Genomic DNA, 19,741 nt, shown 5'->3' on the forward strand with positions numbered 1-19,741 from the left:
TGTAACGAACAATGGACCTATGAGCGCGGGAACCGCTCTCTTGGACTTCTCAAGTTTCAAATTTTTATCCACAAATTTGTCATAATTGTTAATTCACTTCATATTCTAATTACTTTGGCTCTCCCCCTCCAACTTGAATATCGAAAATTCTGTCCTCCTCCTTCGCACTAGAGGCGTCCATCCATAGCTTGTCAAAATTGCACAGATCTTCTATTATCTTTTACAAACTCGACCTCTCTCTTGGACCATAACGATGTCATGAATGTATTGGTTAGTAGCGCCCTGTCAGGTTACGTTTACATGTTGGCGGAAATTGAGATATGTATATATATATATATATATATATATATATGTATATCCATTAAGCTTGAAAATAGCGACAGTGGTCCCGCCAATCACGAAAGTACCGGGGTCTAAATGGTGATATGGAAACTTGAGGGAGCAAACTGATTCAGGTAAAAAAGTGTAGGGTTCAGACAGTAATTTTAAGCTTCAACCCATGTCTGTTCTGCATGTAACCTTCATCCCCCTGAACCCCCTCCCTTCTCTGTCTCATTTGCTCAGATTGATCAAAAAACATGTTTCTCTCTCGGCCTCAGCCTTGAAACCCTTGATCTCGCCTCTCTTCTCTCCGGCACTGCGTGGATTCTGGTAAAACATGTTTTCCTGTTGAAAAGTTGTATCTAGTTTCTTGCTAGTCAGCTTGTGCTTCCAACCCATATAGAAGTAAAGCTCTTTGATTTTCTCTTTGGAAAATCAAGGTTTAATGTCCGATCAGGGATACAAAGGTAGCAGACTCAGGAGCTTGCGGAGGTTTTCTTCGACGGACGTTTGAGGAGTTAGGTTCATTTTCCCTTTCAACATTTTTTTTTCCTGTTTAAATTGTTGAGGATTATGTTTCTGCGTGCATGGAGCTAGGTAGCTGATGATCGGCTATTATAATTCTGTTTTGCCTATGCCGGCACATGATCATCATAGTAGCATGGCTGATCTTGTCGAATTATGGGTTTTCTGGTTTTTCTCGCCTTTCTCCTGCTAATGAGTTCCTTTGCTTTTGGGTTTTTTGATATATGAGGTTACTCGATCATGCAGATTGTTGTTGAGATTATTTCTTCGTGATTTCTGGGTTGTGTTCAGGTGAAGGAGGAGCTGCTCAGTGCCGGTTTCAGTATGGAGGAAGGGGTAGACAGGATCAGCGACTTGCCCGCGCACATCATGGACCAAATCCTGCTGCTTTTGCCCATGAAAGAAGCGGCGAGAACAAGCATCTTGTCGACCAAGTGGAGGTACAAGTGGGCTTCGATCCCCGAGCTCGTGTTTTATGGTGATATGGAATGCTATCCGTACGACCGTTTGTTGATAGATATTGTCGACCATGTTCTGCGGTCTCACGTGGGCCCTATAGTTAAGTTCAAGATCTGCCATGAAGATATTTATGATAGTCGCGCCGTCAACCGTTGGATTCGTTGTCTATCGAGAATGCCCCTCAAAGAATTCATTTTCTACAACGTGAACTGGAAGGCTCGCAAGATATCGACTCGCCTATTTGAATTCCGTAATTTGGTCCATCTACAGTTGACCTGGTGCATCATAAAACTTCCTGCTCGATTCAAAGGACTAAAGAAATTGGAGAGCTTGGATTTGTCTAATGTTTCCTCAACTCAAGATCAAATCGAAAAACTAATTTCTAGTAGCCCTCGCCTAACGGTATTGAGATTGTGGCACTTGGAGGATAACATCGAGTGTCTCAACATCTGCGCTCCGAATCTCCAATCCATAGATATTCGAAGCTCTTATGAAGATATAAATTTTCAAACTCCCAACCGCTTGGTTTCAGTTGAGGTCGGTCTCTATAGGCCAGAAAATCAGCCTTTCATGAAACTTCGACCCAATGTCAGCTCTAAGAGTTTATGCAGGTTCCTTCTTGATCTGCGCCTGGTTAAAACTTTGAAGTTCAAAAATTCAACCCTAAAGGTTCGTAAAATGTTCATGTCTTCATCTATAATATTCAATCAGCTCAGCTTTCTGTCACTAATTTGAATCCCTACGCATTTTAATTTCTTGACTTCTATGTTTTCTGGCTTTCTCTTGTGTAGTGCTTTTCTGATTGTTACATCCCGGAGAAGTTGCCCGAACCAAGCGTTCATTTGAAACACCTCAGCTTAGGGATAGACTTCGGTAATTCGAAGGAGATCTTAACAGTTGTGTGCCTCTTAAGGAGCTGTCCAAATCTTGAAGAGGTCGAATTTTCGGTAAGGAATAACTCCCTGGATCTCTCTGGTATGTCATTGGTTATTTTAGATAAGCATATAAGGAAGATAAGTCTTGTAGGCAGTACATGTCCAGATTCGCATTTATATAGGAAAAACTGGAATTTCAGTATTGAGCTTGTTAGCAACATAGGATTATATTTCGGTGATGATTGAGGACTCCTCACCCGCAAATGTCTAACATTGATTTTTTTTTTCTGGTTGAAAACTGAAAAGTATATATCCATCTATGGTTTTTTTAAAAAGATCAATATGAAACCATGTATCTATGGGAAAATCTCGGTTTTTTCTTGTGTTGGTTTTTAGGAGAATACTTTTCTTTGAGAGATGGGTTTAGATTTGTAAAGTCATAGCACAGGATACAGATATATACGCACATATATATTTATATAAAATTATATGTGAAGGTAATCCTAGATTATGGAGATTTAATTTTCATGATTATAGGAAAAACATTATGATAATCGTACATTAGCGAGCAATCACATAGTTAAGGCAATCTAGATTACCTTCAATTAAAGCACTAAGGGTAAGCGATAATGTTTGGTGCGTTGTCTTTAAAATATGCTGGCAATCTGTCACTATGTTGGCGACACGAAAAGTTTGTATGAGGAAATCTCAATAAAAAACTAAAATGGTGACAGCCGATCCTTTGAGACCCTAGACACCAATTCCAGCTAGCTGCCTCAGTGCCACCGGCCCCAACTGTTGTTGGAACTTACCACCTCTGGCCGTGGCGGCCCGATTGCTGGCAACCATTCCGTGCCCTAACTCCTAGAGCGCTTTTTGACCTCAGTCGATATTGGAGAACTACAGCAGGGGGTTTCTGACCATATTTGACAGTTCAGAGATCCACCAGCCGAGGGTTGGGCCGGCAATGACAAGTTGGTTGAGCTGGTGCTGTAGGATGGCTAGGGTTTGAGGAGAGATACTGGGTTTCAATTGGGGCTAGGGTTTCGAAAGGGAGAGTAAAGGTAGAGATGAAATAGAGTTTTAGTTAGTGTGAGGGCATTTTTGAAATAAAATTTATCAAACATTGAAATGTTTCTCTTTTACTTGCCATTTATAATCTAATGATTTCACATTTAAGTTATAGCCTTATATGATATGAGAACTCATTTTGGATTTTGAACTCTATGCGCAGGCCCGATGTTGGGACGTTCACCACACCATAGGCTCATTCTGGGAGGAATACTGTTCGCCTGAGCCTTTCAAGCAAGTGAAGTTTCTATACTTTGAGAACACCAAAGGAACAGAAGCAGAGTTGGGTCTCATTAAGTTTCTGCTCTTGAATTTACCGACCTTGGAGAGGATAAAGGTCGTGGTCTCTTACTTTGAAAAAGTGGGGAGGGAGTATCTGGAGGAGCTCATCGAGCTTCCTCGAGCCTCACCTCAGGTTCGGTTCATATATGAGCATAGTGGCTGGACCTTCGACCACCTGTTATTCAGCGATGAAGAACTACCAGAAGCGGAGTGAAATCCTCGCGCCCTTGAGAAATTATGCCGGAGTTGAAGACTAGCTTTCTCCCCTACCTGATCTTTTTGGGGAAGAACTTTTATTGCTTGTGATTGCGACTAAACCCTTTCGTAACATCAAGTTTCTTAGTCTAAAACTGGTCAAAAAACAAGCCGTAATTCTATTTAAGTTATGATCTATTGTGATTGATACTTTGTCACCGCCGGTTTGAAGCAGTCTTCTATATATACATGAAGACAGTATTGGATAATTTCTTTATTAATTGTGTCTGTATGGTTATGGCATCGGTCGAGGTGTCTCTAGTGATGACTTCTTGGTAAACAGGTGGTTCGCTGCATGGCACTGGTAGATTATATTGGAGCATAAATATGCTCATGGTAGATCTGATGTCAATATTTAGTTCGTGCGGGGCAACTCGACTAGTGCCTTGAGAGTTGTGCCTGGTCTTTATATATATGCATCGCAGGAGATATTGTGATGTGTTCTTGAACCAACTCTCTTTTTTGATGAATTTCATAAACCAACTCTCAGTTTAGTGAGTAGAATTTACATACCTAACTACGTCATGCCTGGGACTATGGCTGATATAATTTCCAGTTGTCAACATCATAATATATATATATATATATATGTTAATTGTGAAGAATCCACATCTACTTATCATATCAATCAATATTATTCACTCTGGAGTATTGAATGTTTATCAAAATTTGGCAATATATAGAAGAAAATTTTAGAATTTTATTTTTATATCCATTACCAAAATAAGTTAAATATAAGATAGCTAATTAATTAGAAGATTTACAAATAATGAAAAATTAGATTTTCCTCTTCAATATATTGTTACTTTTTTTATAATAATTTGTGATCCTTAATCGAAAACTATCATAAATATTAATATTCTTCATTATTAAGATTTAGTTCAGCATTTATTTCAGATTGAAGAATTGCTATACAATATATAATAAAAATATATGTTTGTATTTTACTAAAATGATAGATCTCTGTGCTTTTATATATATATATATATATATCCATTATCAAAATAAAGTAAAAATAAGATAACTAATTAGAAAATTTACATGAATAAAATAATGCTAAGAAGTGCACGCCGGAAAAAGTAATGATAATTAAGAAGAATTAGGTTTGCCCTAGTAAAGCGGGGCTTTGCTATAGTATATTTAAAAATCCAGAAATTTGAGTTTATCATAAAACTATATGAAAACTTGCGTGTTGTGTGGATGATTAAAGAATTTAACATAGAAATCTTGAAATATCAAAATTTATTTATATTGTTAATTAAAACTGAAATAAATATTTCATTAAAATGACCAATATTGAAAAAATCAATTTGAAAAAGAAATTAGTTTAAAAATTCATTCTACAAACTGAAATTCAACCAAAGAATAAGAATAAATAAATAAAACAACTGAAAGTTAATGGACAAAAAATTATATTAAATTATGAAATGAAAATAAAAAAGAAATATTGAAGGTACATAAGTCAGAATAGTCTTACTGTTACGAAGCGATATCCATAATGTAACTCGAATAAAGATCATGTCAAAATAATCAATATCAAAACAATTAAACTTGAATAAATTTCATTCAGCAAATCAAATTTTAATCAAGAAAAAGAAAATTCTGTAGAAAATTATTAAAACAATTAAAATATCATAGCAATTAGTTTGAAATTTGCATTAAAAAATTCTTTCTATGAATCAAAATTCAACCATGAAAAATAACAATTTGGAGAAGAAAGTAAAATAGAGATTTGGAATTATATATAGAATATTGTTCTCCTTTGATTGATACTCGGCTTAGTAGATGACTATATATACACACAGATGTTGAATTTATCAGAAAACAACAATTATTTATTTAATATATTTAATCTATATATACTAATCATTATAATCTATATATATTTAATTGAAGCGGCAACTATATATATATGCCATCTATATATATTTTGTTGTGGCAACTATATTTTTATATTATATACAATGCAAATTATTGTAACGCCCTTATTGGGCTATATTCTATTATAATCTAAATATTGAGAGATGTATGTGTATAATTATATTCTATTGCATATTTTATTTAATTGCATATATTTCAATATGCCTTATGTCATATTTTATTCCCTTATATGTATTTGGTTGTGCGTTATATATAAATTTTATATATTTATTACATAATTAATTAATTAAATGTTTTTAATAAGAATATAAAAATTTCTTTAGTATAAGTGATTTCCTTCGTTTATAAGAATATAATAATTTTTTAAATTTAAATCGATGATGTGGCAAGATGAGATAGCTCTGTTTTTTTTTTATGATGTGACGGCATGAGAATTTGGCTCGTACTTTGTTTTCATATATATACAGATTTATAAATAATTTGTACAAGTCACTTGATCATTTTTGTATACTTGCATGTAATCTAGTTATTCTATTAAAATAAAAAATAAAAAAATAATAGGTTTTTTTTATAGAAAATCATTTTATTAAAGTTTCATTTAATTTTTTTAAAAGCTCAAAGAACCAAAGTTATTTATTTAATCTAAAAGTTCAAAAAAATCGTGCTTTATTAAATATTTCCGTAATTAACACCTATGAGAAAATTTTCGTGTTATCTGAATCTTATCATAAAATGTTTTTAAAAATTTAAAAATTCATTTAGCTAAGAGTCATTAAAATTTGAGAAATCAAACAATAAACTAGTCATGCTTTGTTAAATATTTCCCTTACTAACAGCTCCTAATGGGAAAATTAGAAAAATATTTTATTTTATCTGTTACCATAAATTATTTAATAAATTTTAAAATTATTTTTTAAAAATTTTAAAAATTTTAAAATGAGAAAATTTCGTTTAGCAATATGGACATACTAAGGCGACAACACCATAAGTCCTCTTTCTTAGATATATGTATATATCTTCTCGCCAACTACGGTTCCCAAACTTCTCCATAAACGGAAAATCCATAAAAGACAGAAAATCCATAACTTTTAAACAATTTCGATTAATTCTAAGTTTTTTTAATAATAAGAATCACTACGATCTTTAAAAGGTTCTTTCTGTCAAATGAAATACAATCGAATCTAGAGAAACCATGTCTTCATCGATAAGATCCCACATACCTAAAAGTTCAATTCAATATGAATTACTTATTTTCAAATGATATCTACATTGTTCACAAATATCAATTTTTGACTTCAACATGAAATTGCAGTCCCCTTCAGATTTAAAGCACATAAAAACACACCGAGAAGAGAAATGTTAATTAGTGGATGGTCGAGCAGCAAGTAAAATTGACTCAAAAAACAAAAGGAATTATTTAATTTTCAGAAAAAAAATAATAAAAAAAATCATTGTCGCGATAAAATTCGGGCTGGTTGAACTTTCAAGTGGAGAGATCAAATTTGGGTTTCAATTGCAATAAGGACAAACCTTTTGTTTTGGAAGCAAAATTAAACCCATGGCACAAGATTTTGATCTTATCAGTAAAAAAGGAAAATGGAAAAAAATAATAATAAACGATCGGGTGGGAGGACAAAAGTCAAGTTTAAACTGATGATGAGCTACGCCAATCGATGAATGAATTTTTGCCCCGTCCTGGATAGTGTCATAGCTAACGAGGAGATGATCACAGCCACTCGTCAAGGAGTGCTGATGTGAGACAGGATACGTGGCTCAGTCATGTCATGCAAATGTAAATCGAGAAAACATTTGGTACGACAAAAACATGTATTGACACCTTATAATGTAATTATTTTCTCTTATATATATATATATATATATATATAACTGAAACATGCAAATGCAGTGTTATCATAACCGGACCATATGATGAACCGGAAGGGGTACGAGGTCATAGATTTATGGGTCCAACCGGGGGTTCGATCGGTCGAACCGCACATTTATTTAAAATAAAATAAATATTCATATTATTAAAAAAATTATGATAATTAAGATAAAAGTATGATGAATTTAAAGAAGTATAACAATAGTATAAGAAAGTATCTATATTTAATATTTCTTATTTCAAAATAAATATTTTATTTTAATAAGTACTTAAAAGTAGAGTTAAAAGAACAAAAAAGTGGTGATGACTTGGTTGGTAGTATGCTAATATGAGAAGCAAGAGGTTATGAGTTCAACCGGTCCGATCGGTTAACCGGCACCATGTCCGGTCCGATTCTGATAACAATGTGCAAATGTCATTTTACTAAGTTGGTATTATTTAGGAATTTTTTTAAAATAAATCGGCTAAAAGAAGAGGAGAAAATATAAAAGCAAGTGATAATTTGAGGTTAGATTTCCCAGTTCGGCCTTAATTTTTGTCAGACTAGTACTGGGCCACTTATGGTCCACGAGAGGTACTTGCACGACACTTCTTTCTTTTTTTTAAGTCCTTCATTCAAAATTATTAACCATAGTCGATTCCCACTTGCACGACACTTCACGTGTCGAAGTGTCCGCACAGGCATCCAGGGAAGGACAAGCTGAGAAAAATTTGTCAAAATTCTTTAATTATTTTGGTAGAAAAATCCTCTCTTATTAGTTGTGCAACCCCAAATTGGGATATCGTGCGGTGGGCATTCTGACTTCTGCAAATAATCCCTTGAGAAAGTAGACAAATTTGATTCGAACTGAATTAGTCAAAACTTATTGAGTTTTCGAGATATCAGAACACACATTAAAAACTATTATCTCTTGAATTTTATTACATTTTCCCCACCTTAATTATTAAATTTTGGATTGATTCAGCCCTGAACCGACACCACGAGGTCACATAGGATCCAAACCCTCGTTTCATCCCTGGCGACCATGTGAAAGCTAGCATTAAAAATATTACGTCGTCATCATCGACCGGTCATGTACCGACAACCAGAAACTACCACTCGAGCCTCGGACTCTTTTTAGATACACTGTGAAAGACCAAATCCTACATGCGCATGTCCCAATCCAGTTGCGAGAAACGGAGACCCTTCTGGGGTCGGACCAAGAGATAATATCCGTCAATTTCGTTAACAATTATATGTGTCAAACTGATTGCATTTACAAGGCCATTCTTTATGCGCGTCCGTCAAAAGACAAAAACCAACCACCATTCAAATTATATACACACTTCCGTCTGGGTAATTAAAGCCAGGCTTTACAATCACATGGTCAACCCCCATAACCATTCCACCCACCTACCCTTCCACCATCGAAGAGCTCATTGCTCAGAGCCACACCCTTCACGGCATCTCCGTCGTCGTCGACGTCACCCCCCACAGACAGCAATGGAAAATACATTTATTTGAATTATTTCCCTTTTTTTCTTTGTTTTGGCTGAATCTGCATCCAAGCGTTAAACCTACCCCTCATGAAACCCTATTCATTTTGCATTGATACGCACACACGAGATATAAGGCCGTCCCCAAAAAAAAAAAAAAATTTACTCGAGACATATATATATATAACTCGTTGACACATACACAGAGAGACAACCAAGCACAAATTTATACTTGCCACGCGGGCGCGCCTAGCTAGGAGTATATATAATGATTGCGACGCTGGAGAGTCCCCTGCTGCTCGGCCAGCAGGGGGACGGTGGCGCCGGGGTGCAGGAGGCTGGGCTGGGGAGCAAGCTGAGGCCGGCAATCAGAGGATTTGTGACGGAGCTTGGGAGCGAGTCGAAGAGGCTGTGGCGCATCGCCGGGCCCGCCATATTCACGGCAATATGCCAGTACTCGCTCGGGGCTCTCACGCAGACCTTCGCTGGCCAGGTCGGGGAGCTTGCGCTCGCCGCCGTCTCCATTGAGAATTCAGTCATCGCTGGGCTGGCCTTCGGTGTCATGGTAAGTTTAGTTTAACTGAAGGCCACTTCAGCTGCGTATAAATTGCATGTTTCTTTCCCTCATATATCGATGGATTGCTCGTGATCACAACAGATAATAATATTAATTCATAAAAGAAAAATACATGAGGAGATCGTAATAATTCGTGTCTTGTATGATAACCCCATCGGTGATTCACATCGGTCTCATTTATCACTCAATCTCCAATTTATTAAAGTAGATGAGCAACTTATTGAAAAAGATATAAGATAATTCATACATTCACAATCGTGTCAAAAGCAAGTAATTAGTTAGGAATTTGACATTTAGGTAACTCTGTTTTTTTTTTCCTTTTTTTTTTATGTTAGTGATTGTAAAATATGAGCTGCGGCCAGGAAGTAGTTGATGCAACAGAATCTGATATACCTTACTACAAAAGAAGTAAAAATGTCATTCATAAAAAAAAAAAAACAAGAAGAAGAAGAAGAAGAAAGAAAAGTGAAAAGATCATTCTCGAAAAGTAAATGTACGTACTATTCTTTCTAGTTTCCAAAGGAATGAGGACAAATATTCGTGTCAGCTTTAAATTTTGTCATGATAGATACAAAGGCACGAAGCTGTCGGAATCGGCTAAAAACCGAATTCTTAATATTGGGGTTAGTGTACTTCATCCATTTCGAATAGGTATAATATCAATCGGAATTACTCTGCTTGTTAAATTAGTCCCATAAATTTCGGCACTTACAGGATTTTAATTGTATTTTACTTATTCACGGTAAATGAGTGTCACGTAGTCAAAATTAACTTTTCCATTTTGGAGTGGGACTAGTAGCATTGTCAACTCGGCCGGAGTGTCACGGATTCACTGGAAGGTATCCCAAGTTACCGTCTCCAGCGACATCATACAGAGCGTGGTATAAGATAACGATACTCATGAAGATCCAAAAGATTCTAAGAAATAACGCCAATGGCATAAATCTTTCCAGTAGATATCATCAATGGCTCCAATGGGGGAGCTTGAGGTCTTGGTAAATGTACAGTAGTGATGCTACCCTGACTATGGCCTGTTGGTTGATATGTTGGTTGTAGTTGGGGATGGGGAGTGCACTAGAGACATTGTGCGGACAAGCGTTCGGAGCGGGCCAGATCAGGATGCTCGGGATATATATGCAGAGATCATGGGTCATCTTGGTGACAACCGCCTGCATTTTGCTTCCAATCTATATCTGGTCTCCTCCCATTCTTGAACTCTTCGGAGAGACAACTGAGATCTCCGAAGCTGCCGGTTCGTACTTCATTTTCCTGATATGAGCCGGACTGACATTGATATTGAAAAATAAATTATTGTACCCTGAAGATGTACGTTGGTCCTAGCTTTTTAATGGTTATATTGTGGTTTCAGGTACGTTCGCGCTATGGATGATCCCACAGCTATTCGCGTATGCATTGAATTTCCCGATACAGAAGTTCCTCCAGGCCCAAAGGAAACTCATGGTCATGGCCTGGGTCTCATTCGTAGTGCTCATCATACACGCAGTCTTGAGCTGGGCCCTGATGCTCAAGCTCGGGTGGGGCCTAGTTGGGGCTGCCATCATGCTCAATACGTCGTGGTGGCTCATCGTCCTGGGGCAACTCCTCTACATCTTCATCACTACATCTGATGGAGCCTGGAGTGGGTTCTCGTGGCTTGCCTTTGCAGATCTTTGGGCATTCGTCAAGCTCTCTCTTGCTTCCGCCGTGATGTTGTGGTACATTTTGTATAACCGAAAAAACTGAATATGTCTGGTTTTGGAGAACAAACTCTAGTTTTCTGCAGAGGATTTACAATAAATACTAATATGTTTCGGTTGGCTTTCATTCGCAGCTTGGAGTTTTGGTACTTGATGGTCTTGATCGTCATAACAGGACATCTACCAAATCCTCTAATACCAGTAGATGCCATCTCCATTTGGTAGGTCTACGAATGAGCTTGGACTTGATCTTTGATGGTTTTAGTTTAAGATAAATGGACCGACTTAACCATGGACAATCTCTTTGCAGCATGAACATAAACGGATGGGACGCGATGATTGCCATAGGGTTCAATGCCGCAATCAGGTGAACTTAATTGGTTGGGCATAGCTCTAGTTTAAGCCCTACATAAGTTCCAAAATTTGCAAATATTCCTAATGGCCAACTTTATCCACCAGCGTTCGAGTATCGAATGAGCTCGGAGCAGGCAATGCTGGGGCTGCAAAATTTGCAGTCCTCGTGGTCTCAGTCACCTCCGTGGCCATAGGAGTGGCAGTCATGATCCTGGTGTTTGCAACGCGGGATTATTTCCCTTACCTCTTCACCAGCAGCTCTGCTGTTGCTGCAGAAACTACCAAGCTCGCAATTCTGCTGGGATTCACCGTCCTCCTAAATAGTCTCCAGCCTGTCCTTTCTGGTAATTAAGTTCTAAATCCCAGGAAATCCAAGTGACAAGTTTCGTGAGGGTTGATCGGTTTCTCCTTCTTGGTGTCTTATATGTCTTCTTGATATGACTTGTGAAGGTGTTGCGGTTGGAGCGGGATGGCAGTGGCTTGTTGCATATATCAACATTGGGTGTTACTATGTTGTCGGGCTGCCCGCTGGCATACTCCTTGGATTTACTGCTGGCTTCGGAGTTATGGTAATGTTCATAAATTGAATCAAGTTCTGTTTACTCAGAAAGTCATTAATTGAGAAATTCCAATAGAATGAAACTGCAATGGTCATAAATTTGGTGCACATAGATGAATTTGGTTCTGGACAATGAGAAAGCAAAAATGGAAAAATCTAGAAACATAGTTTCGCAAACCGAATTAATGCATCTCACGCACAAATGGTCATGGTATTGTTTGTTTCTTGTTGTAATCAAAATTTTCTGCTTCCTGGTATACCGCAGGGCATATGGTCAGGGATGATAGGAGGCATCTGTTTGCAGACCTTAATCCTGATTATTGTCACTTCCATGACAAACTGGAACAAAGAGGTTTGTATATTTTCAGTAGCGTAAATGTCTCCTGACTTAGTCGGCAAGTTTTGTTAACCTATCTGCTTGTCAATATCCACAGGCTGAGCAAGCAGAGAGCCGTGTTAAGAGATGGGGAGGAGCGATTGCGCAACAGCAGCAATGATCTGTTCCTGAAGTAACCGGATAATTGTTAACCAAATAACATGCCATATAATTCATCGGTCGATCATCCTAACGGTGATGTAAGTGGTCAATATTCACTCAAGTCCAGCACAGCAACTTCCACCAGGATGGCTTGGTCGAGCGAGATGGTTGAAAGAGTGAGCGATACGACTAGTTCCATTTTGTTGTAACTTTTACGCATTTCAATTTTGTCATATGATTCGAGTATGCAGTGGATCAATTAATGTCAGAGTATTGATGGTGCTCACGCAGCGAGCACAATCGGGATGTTCAGTTACAGCAACTGTTGGGTTAACTGAGAACTCGATTTTTCCACCAAAGATTATTGAGAGAGAGTTGATCTAACTGTTGAACTTTGTTCGATAATATAGTCCAACATACATATATTAATTGATCATATATAGTGTGTTATCCTATCCTTTGGCCCAATTAAGTGATCGATCAAGTTTTAAAATTATGGGTCCAAGGACATATCGTTAGAGTGTGGGATTTAATGTGCATGTACCGTGAATGTTTTTGTAATTCCATGATGGATGGAATTAGATATTACTAACCTCAAATGCTTAAATGCACATCAAAGCAAGTTTCTATACTCGAGATCTCTTGGGGGCACCATCTTCTGCTTCACAATTTGGAAGCTGTGGAAAAACAGAAATTCTCTCGTGTTCGAAAGATCAGCACTTCACAACGATTTACAAATGCTCACTCTAGAGCAGGCTACAAGGTTCCCTGCTACCATTAAAACCCATTCGAGGGGCGAGACTAAGCAAATTCTTATTGGCTGGACGCCACCGCCATCTACATACTTCGAGCTTAACGCGGACAGCTCCAGTAGGGGCAACCCAGGTCAGGCAGGTGGAGGGGGGATTATCAGAGACTCAAATGGAAGCTGGATCTTGGGCTTTTCTATGAAGTTAGGACTGACTACTGGCGTAGTCGCTGAGCTGTGTGCGCTCCGACAAGGCCTCATTCTTGCACTAGAGATGGGCATTGATCGGATTTGTGTGGACATTGATGCTCGATTAGTGTTAGATTGGATTTGGGACTTTGGGGTGCCAGTTCTTCTAATGGGCTTTTAAAAGATCTGACTGATGATTGCAGGACGCTTAGCGCGAGGTTCTCGGACATCAAACCTAGCCACATCTTTTGCGAGGCAAACAGTTGGGCGGACCTTCTCGCGAAAAAAAGGCACATATCAACCTAAGACACTTTGCTTCCTTTCGTTTCACAATTAAAATCACAAATATTTTAACTTTAACTTTAACTCCACACACTATACAACAAAATTATACATTTCCCAAGTCAAAAATTTTAACTTTTAACTCCACACACTATACAACAAAAATACACATTTTCCAAGTCAAAAATTTTAACTTTAACTTTAACTCAATACACTACACAATCATTTGTCATTTTTCACAATCAAAATTAAAGTTACGTTAACTCTGAAACCAAACGCACCATTTGTCCTTTAATCATGTTCCAACTTTCTTAGTTCTGTTCTTGTTTAGTGATGCTACTAGGTTCTTGGCCCCGTGATGTAACAGACCTTGATGTCTCTGGATGACTATTTGAATGAGTAACTTTCCTTTTCTACCAAAAAAAAAAGTTTTCATAGTATGAATTTTTTCCATTCACAAGAGATCTTAGTTATGAAAATGATAACAAAAAAGCATTTTTTTTTCACATTTTAATAATTTTAATATGAACTTTTTTCCTTAATTTAAAAATGCACAAACTTTCGATTTAACAATAATTCTAGCATGAAGTCAAATTTTTCATTAATTAGGACGGAATCAATGCCACAGAGGGCGCTGGCGATTCTAATTGGGGGAAGAGGGCCGGTGACCCCAATCAGGGAGTGGTTGTCGGAATCAAGGCCTCTATCCCATGGAATCGAGAGAACCCTCAAAATGGAAATTCTCCTGATTCCAGCGAGTGGAACCACGACCTCAGCCATTACCCTCCAATTGGAGTCGTTGGCGCTCTCACCCCGATTAGGGTTGCTGGCGCCCGCTGTAGCCTTCATCCCGTCCAAATTAATGAAAAATTTGATATCGTATTAGAATTGTTATCAAATCAAAAGTTTGTATATTTTTAAGTGACGAAAAAAGTTCGTGATATAATTGTTAAAATGTGAAAAGTTTATCTTTTTTTTTGTTATTAATCCTAATGAAAATTACTCAATTACAATTCTAGAAGGGTAAAATTGTCAAAGAACTTCACGAACTCATGGGCAAAATGGTCAGTGCGACGCGAATTATTTTATCCGAAGTCTCTCTCATTCTCACTCTCTCTCACGGAGCTTTGGTTATTTTTCCTGTTATCCAAACAGGGCGCTTCGAAGCATTCGGCAATGGCGCTCACCGTGTCGTCCCTCGCTTCCTCCCTCTCCTCCCTCTCTTTCTCCTCCCAGGTCTCCAGCAAGCCCACGGCCCTCTCCTTCCCCCGCTCGACACCCCTCTCCGTTTCGCTCCGGCACCGGCCGTCTTCCCTCTCGATCACCGCCACCGCCGCCGAGCTCGAGACCGCCGACCTCAAGAAGTACGTGAAGTCGCGCCTCCCAGGCGGGTTCGCCGCCCAGACTATTATCGGCACAGGTCGCCGGAAATCCGCCATTGCTAGGGTCGTCCTCCAGGAGGGCACCGGGAAAGTCATCATTAACAACCGTGACGCCAAGGTATTGCTAAAAACCTATCAGAGCTTAGCTAACTTTAAGGATGTGTTTAATCTACTCGAGAGTATGCAGAGAATAAGCATTTGCTTTAAGATTAACCATGGATTGATAAAAAAATTGAGCATTTCATATTGAGCATATCTCATCCACTGTTAAGTGGGCAATTTATTACCCTATAAAGTTAATTGAGAATGTTAAGGTAGAAATTTAAGGCTAGTCGTAATTTATTCGCCGGAAAAGGGGATAAGTTTCGGTTCGATGCTTCCGGCCAGGGTTAGTTTTTGATGGGTTTAAGCTGTTTATTGAATGGGCAGGATGGGTAACTGTGTAGTGTTCAGTCGAGTGAAATGTCAAGTGTTTGAGTGATGGCGTGGCTAGAAATGATGTAGTCAATCATTTGATAACATTCTTATCAAATGGGAATCGCTCTTGCAAGCAGTGTTCGTGTAAAATAAATTGCAAGTGGAAGAAAATCTCATTTATTGGACTTTGATTTTAGTAGGGATTTTGTGTTACTTGCTGCTGTATGTCTGAACTCTTTGGACTCTTTAGATGCTTTGCTGTGGAGCGAAAGAATATCGCCTCAAATCGAGAATTTCTTCCAAATCATGAGAAATGAGCATGCATCTTTGTCTTAATTGGGGATCATGGATGTTTTGCAGGAGTATCTTCAAGGTAACCCATTGTGGCTTCAGTATGTGAAGGTCCCATTAGTGACCCTCGGCTATGAAAGCAGGTATGATGTGTTTGTGAAAGCTCATGGAGGTGGCCTCTCGGGTCAGGCTCAGGCAATTTCCCTTGGCGTTGCTCGTGCTTTGCTTAAGGTGAGCGAGGGCCACAAAGCACCTCTGAGAAAGGAAGGGCTCCTCACCAGGGACTCAAGGGTCGTCGAAAGGAAGAAACCCGGTCTCAAGAAAGCCCGTAAAGCTCCGCAATTTTCCAAGCGTTAAGGTTGGAATTTATGTGCCCTCATTTGTTGAAATTTTTTGTGTTTTCCCTCACTTCGGGCGATGGTGAATGGTGGTCCTTTCCCGTGCACTGGCCCTTGTTTGTAGATCTGTGTGTTTCCATTTGTCTGAGAGATATAAGCCAATTTGTGCTGATGCCGTTAGTGGTTGGCAGATGATCAGTATAGATGCTCAAAGCATGCGCCAAATTCTATGTTATTTGATCTTAGAATATGTGGATTGGAAAACCAAATTCCTATTTTCGGAATTCATGAATGAAGGAAAGAAGGATGTGTAGTGGAGCTAGTATAAAGATCCTGATTTTGGTATTGTTTAATTGTAATTGCCGTGAGGCAAGCCGCGGATTTTACTTTCAGAGAACCCCACAGGTTCCAATTTTGAGGTTTAGGTGAGAAGCAGAGGATTAGTTGGCTAAATCTTCCATTTCAGAAACTGGGGTATTAAACTGATCTGATCACAGGCCAATCGTCAGTCAAATCCGTTCATTATGTATCCAAGAATCATCTTCTGCACTACAGTCTTCTTAGCCGTATTAGCAGTCATCCTCTTGACCCTCTTCTCACCGGTCGCCCATAGATCGAAGACTTCGAGAGGCCAGACGAGGCCTTGGCTGGCCCTCTCCCTCTACATCCAGCAGCCTCACAGCCCGAGCTTGCCATCACGGCCTCTAGGCCCGCTTGATGGGCCTGGGGCTCTCGTCTTCCACCGGACCCTGACTGAGGGCCCACACAACACCTCCCGGGTCGTTGGTCGGGCTCAGGGCTTCATCGTGCCGACCGAGGTGTTTGCGCACTCGGACTTCAACATCATCTATCTGACATTCGAGACTGCAGAGTACTCGGGCAGCATTAGCGTCCAGGCAAAGCATGCTGATGATGGGGACAGGGAGGAGGAGCTCACGGTGGTAGGCGGGACTGGCTCGTTCGCTTTTGCAAGGGGGAGGGCTGTTTTCGCCCAGACTGACCATGAGGTGACCGAGGCCGACACGGCTTACCATGTGAAGCTTCAGCTGCGGTTCCCTGACCGATCTCAGACTATACCGGGATGAGGTGCCGGGCCACCCGAGGCACATTGTACTACCAGTTTTTGCTACCCTTTCTTGAATCTCTTCTTTCCCTCTCTTCGATAATTAAAAATACATTACATACCTGGATTTTTCGAATAAACAGGAAGATAGAATGTAACTTGAGCCTTATCAAAAATTGATGCTGAATGAAATATATCTTACTGTAAATCGACTCTTATCTTACTCGAAAGCTTACTGACATGTTCATCTTCATAAGAAAGAGCTGATAATCGTAGAAATGGGTCGAAAGAGTTTCATATCCAAAAGAACTCTTTGGCCTGTTCAAATTTATCTACCAATCATCTTAAGCCTAATCCTGATAAATAATTCATGCTCAATAAGAGGCTCGTTGGTATCACGCCAACTCCTTTAGCAACATGAGAGGCATCCACCAACGTTACTGCAAATCCTGATAATAGAAAGATCTGGTCTGCGCGAAAGCACGAGTTTGATGAAGCTCAATTGCCAACCTATATGGCTTTTATGTTTGCTGCTGACGCGACCTTGATACGCTCGAAAAACCATAATGTTGAATTGTAATTATCCCAGCCTATCTAATGGTAACATATCCGTGAAAACCAATCAAATATTGCATATTGAGTCGGTTTGGCCAGCTCATATTGTTTACGGTATAGGATCCAGTATATATAGAACTGATTCCTGGATTTCAGGTCTGAAAACTTCAATGTGATGGAAGAGATGAACAGGGAGGAGGAGCTCACGGTGGGGGGCGAAACCGGATTGTTCGCTTTTGCAAGGAGAAGGGCAGTTTTCGCCCAGACTGACCGCAAGGAAACTGAGGCCGACATGGCTTATTATTTTGAGCTTCAGCTGCGGGTCCCTGACCTGTCTCAGACTATACCGGGATGAGGCATCTGTCCGGCTGAGACCCATTGAACTATCAGTTTTTCTTCCCTTTCTTGAATCTCTCTTCCTTTCCTCTCTTCGATAATTCCGAATGTAATACGTACTGGGACATAGAATTCAACTGCTCAATGACATATTACATTAATAAATTGACTCGTGCCTGACTCAAACGATCACTGATGTTCATGTATATGTACCAATCGCCTCAAGCATATCCCTCATAAACAACTTCTGCTGGATTTGAGGCCGGTCGAAATTGCAACAGCTGCTTCAGGTGCTCGATCTGAGGCAAGTCGAGTCCTACACAACCATAAATCTTAGAAGGCCTCACTCGCATCTTAGAAGGCCTCACTCGTGGGGAGTGTTGGAGATATTCATTTATCATATTAGGAAATAGGATATTTGAAATAACCTCGTATCAAGGAATTAGGTTGATTGATCTCTTAGGATTTTTCAATATCTGATTTAAGTTTTATTAAGGTATTACGATATTATTTATTTCCTAGTTCGGTTTCTTCTCGAGCTTATAAATAAGCCAGTCATTTTATGGTATTATGATGTTATGTATTCGAATACATAAAATGACCGGCCTATTTATAGTCTCGAGAAGAAATCAAACTAGGAAATAAATAATATCGTAATACCATAATAAAACTTAAATCAGATATTGAAAACTCCTAAGATATCAATTAACCTAATTCATTGATACGATGTTATTTTAAATATTCTATTTCCTAATATGATAAATTAATATCTGCTTTTAAGACAATAACAGATAAATGATGCAATCCCATATAAAATAAATACGAGAGACGAATGTGACCAAATTGGTATCCACTCATTACGTTTTGGAAGAAACATTGGATAGTAAACATTTTGGTATGATGGAGGTGTACAAAGAAACAAAACAAACGGCTATAGCCGGCGTGTGCCCGATTGATGTTATACCAGCTCTTCCCTGGGAAAGCTACTGCCACCGAATCCAAGCTATTGTCGCCCAATATATAATGTCTTCAACATCACATTCAAGCTCAAGGTACTGAAGCTTGGGGGCATCAATGTTCAGCCGGTTTACGCCTTCCAGCAATTTCAGTTTCAGCATCTGCAGCAGAGGGCAGCTCGAAGATACGATGTTTGAGCTCGTGACGGGGGCACCTTAACATTTCGAAGCTCCAAGCTTGTCATGTTCTTGAACCCCTTAAATATAGCCGGAGGTCTTGGAGGACAGAAGGAAAGACTCAGATGCACCAGACTCTCACAGAGAAAGAGAGAAGACGGTATCCCGTATCTATGGTTCGGCATTTCGATCGACAATTCCTTGACGGAGGCACCCAACAGATGAAATACCCGGCGGCCCAGATCACTGGTGGCGCTAACACGCGGGTGAAGCAAGACGAACTTTTGTATGGGACCCGAGTGAAACAATAGG

The 19,741-nt window shown here is 39.1% G+C and overlaps 4 protein-coding genes across 5 annotated transcripts; all 4 read left to right on the plus strand.

The window, feature by feature from the left end:
* The first annotated feature begins 559 nt into the window (after nucleotides 1-559).
* Nucleotides 560-4,005, plus strand: LOC116199690 (F-box/FBD/LRR-repeat protein At1g13570-like). Of its 2 annotated transcripts, none has more exons than XM_031530162.1 (5): nucleotides 560-651; nucleotides 762-843; nucleotides 1,138-1,974; nucleotides 2,097-2,252; nucleotides 3,415-4,005. In XM_031530162.1, the coding sequence occupies exons 3-5, from the start codon at nucleotides 1,171-1,173 to the stop codon at nucleotides 3,745-3,747; spliced, it is 1,293 nt and encodes a 430-aa protein (XP_031386022.1). In that variant the 5' UTR covers nucleotides 560-651; nucleotides 762-843; nucleotides 1,138-1,170; the 3' UTR covers nucleotides 3,748-4,005. The 2 variants fall into 2 exon arrangements, with proteins under 2 accessions (XP_031386022.1, XP_031386019.1); XM_031530159.1 differs by having other exon boundaries at nucleotides 762-838.
* A 5,197-nt stretch (nucleotides 4,006-9,202) lies between these two features.
* Nucleotides 9,203-13,079, plus strand: LOC116190741 (protein DETOXIFICATION 33-like). The gene is made up of 9 exons (XM_031520178.1): nucleotides 9,203-9,595; nucleotides 10,664-10,859; nucleotides 10,977-11,322; nucleotides 11,439-11,525; nucleotides 11,615-11,671; nucleotides 11,764-12,002; nucleotides 12,109-12,227; nucleotides 12,483-12,569; nucleotides 12,652-13,079. The coding sequence occupies exons 1-9, from the start codon at nucleotides 9,299-9,301 to the stop codon at nucleotides 12,712-12,714; spliced, it is 1,491 nt and encodes a 496-aa protein (XP_031376038.1). The 5' UTR covers nucleotides 9,203-9,298; the 3' UTR covers nucleotides 12,715-13,079.
* A 1,946-nt stretch (nucleotides 13,080-15,025) lies between these two features.
* Nucleotides 15,026-16,661, plus strand: LOC116192753 (30S ribosomal protein S9, chloroplastic). Its single transcript, XM_031521388.1, has 2 exons — nucleotides 15,026-15,414; nucleotides 16,074-16,661. Exons 1-2 carry the CDS (start codon nucleotides 15,091-15,093, stop codon nucleotides 16,359-16,361), a joined length of 612 nt encoding a protein of 203 aa, XP_031377248.1. The 5' UTR covers nucleotides 15,026-15,090; the 3' UTR covers nucleotides 16,362-16,661.
* A 33-nt stretch (nucleotides 16,662-16,694) lies between these two features.
* LOC116192754 (dirigent protein 1) lies at nucleotides 16,695-17,613 on the plus strand. The gene has a single exon (XM_031521389.1). The coding sequence runs from the start codon at nucleotides 16,867-16,869 to the stop codon at nucleotides 17,425-17,427; it is 561 nt and encodes a 186-aa protein (XP_031377249.1). The 5' UTR covers nucleotides 16,695-16,866; the 3' UTR covers nucleotides 17,428-17,613.
* Nucleotides 17,614-19,741: the final 2,128 nt, after the last annotated feature.

Source organism: Punica granatum, chromosome 1 (genome assembly GCF_007655135.1).
Source record: "Punica granatum isolate Tunisia-2019 chromosome 1, ASM765513v2, whole genome shotgun sequence".
In the NCBI taxonomy this organism is placed as follows: domain Eukaryota; kingdom Viridiplantae; phylum Streptophyta; class Magnoliopsida; order Myrtales; family Lythraceae; genus Punica; species Punica granatum.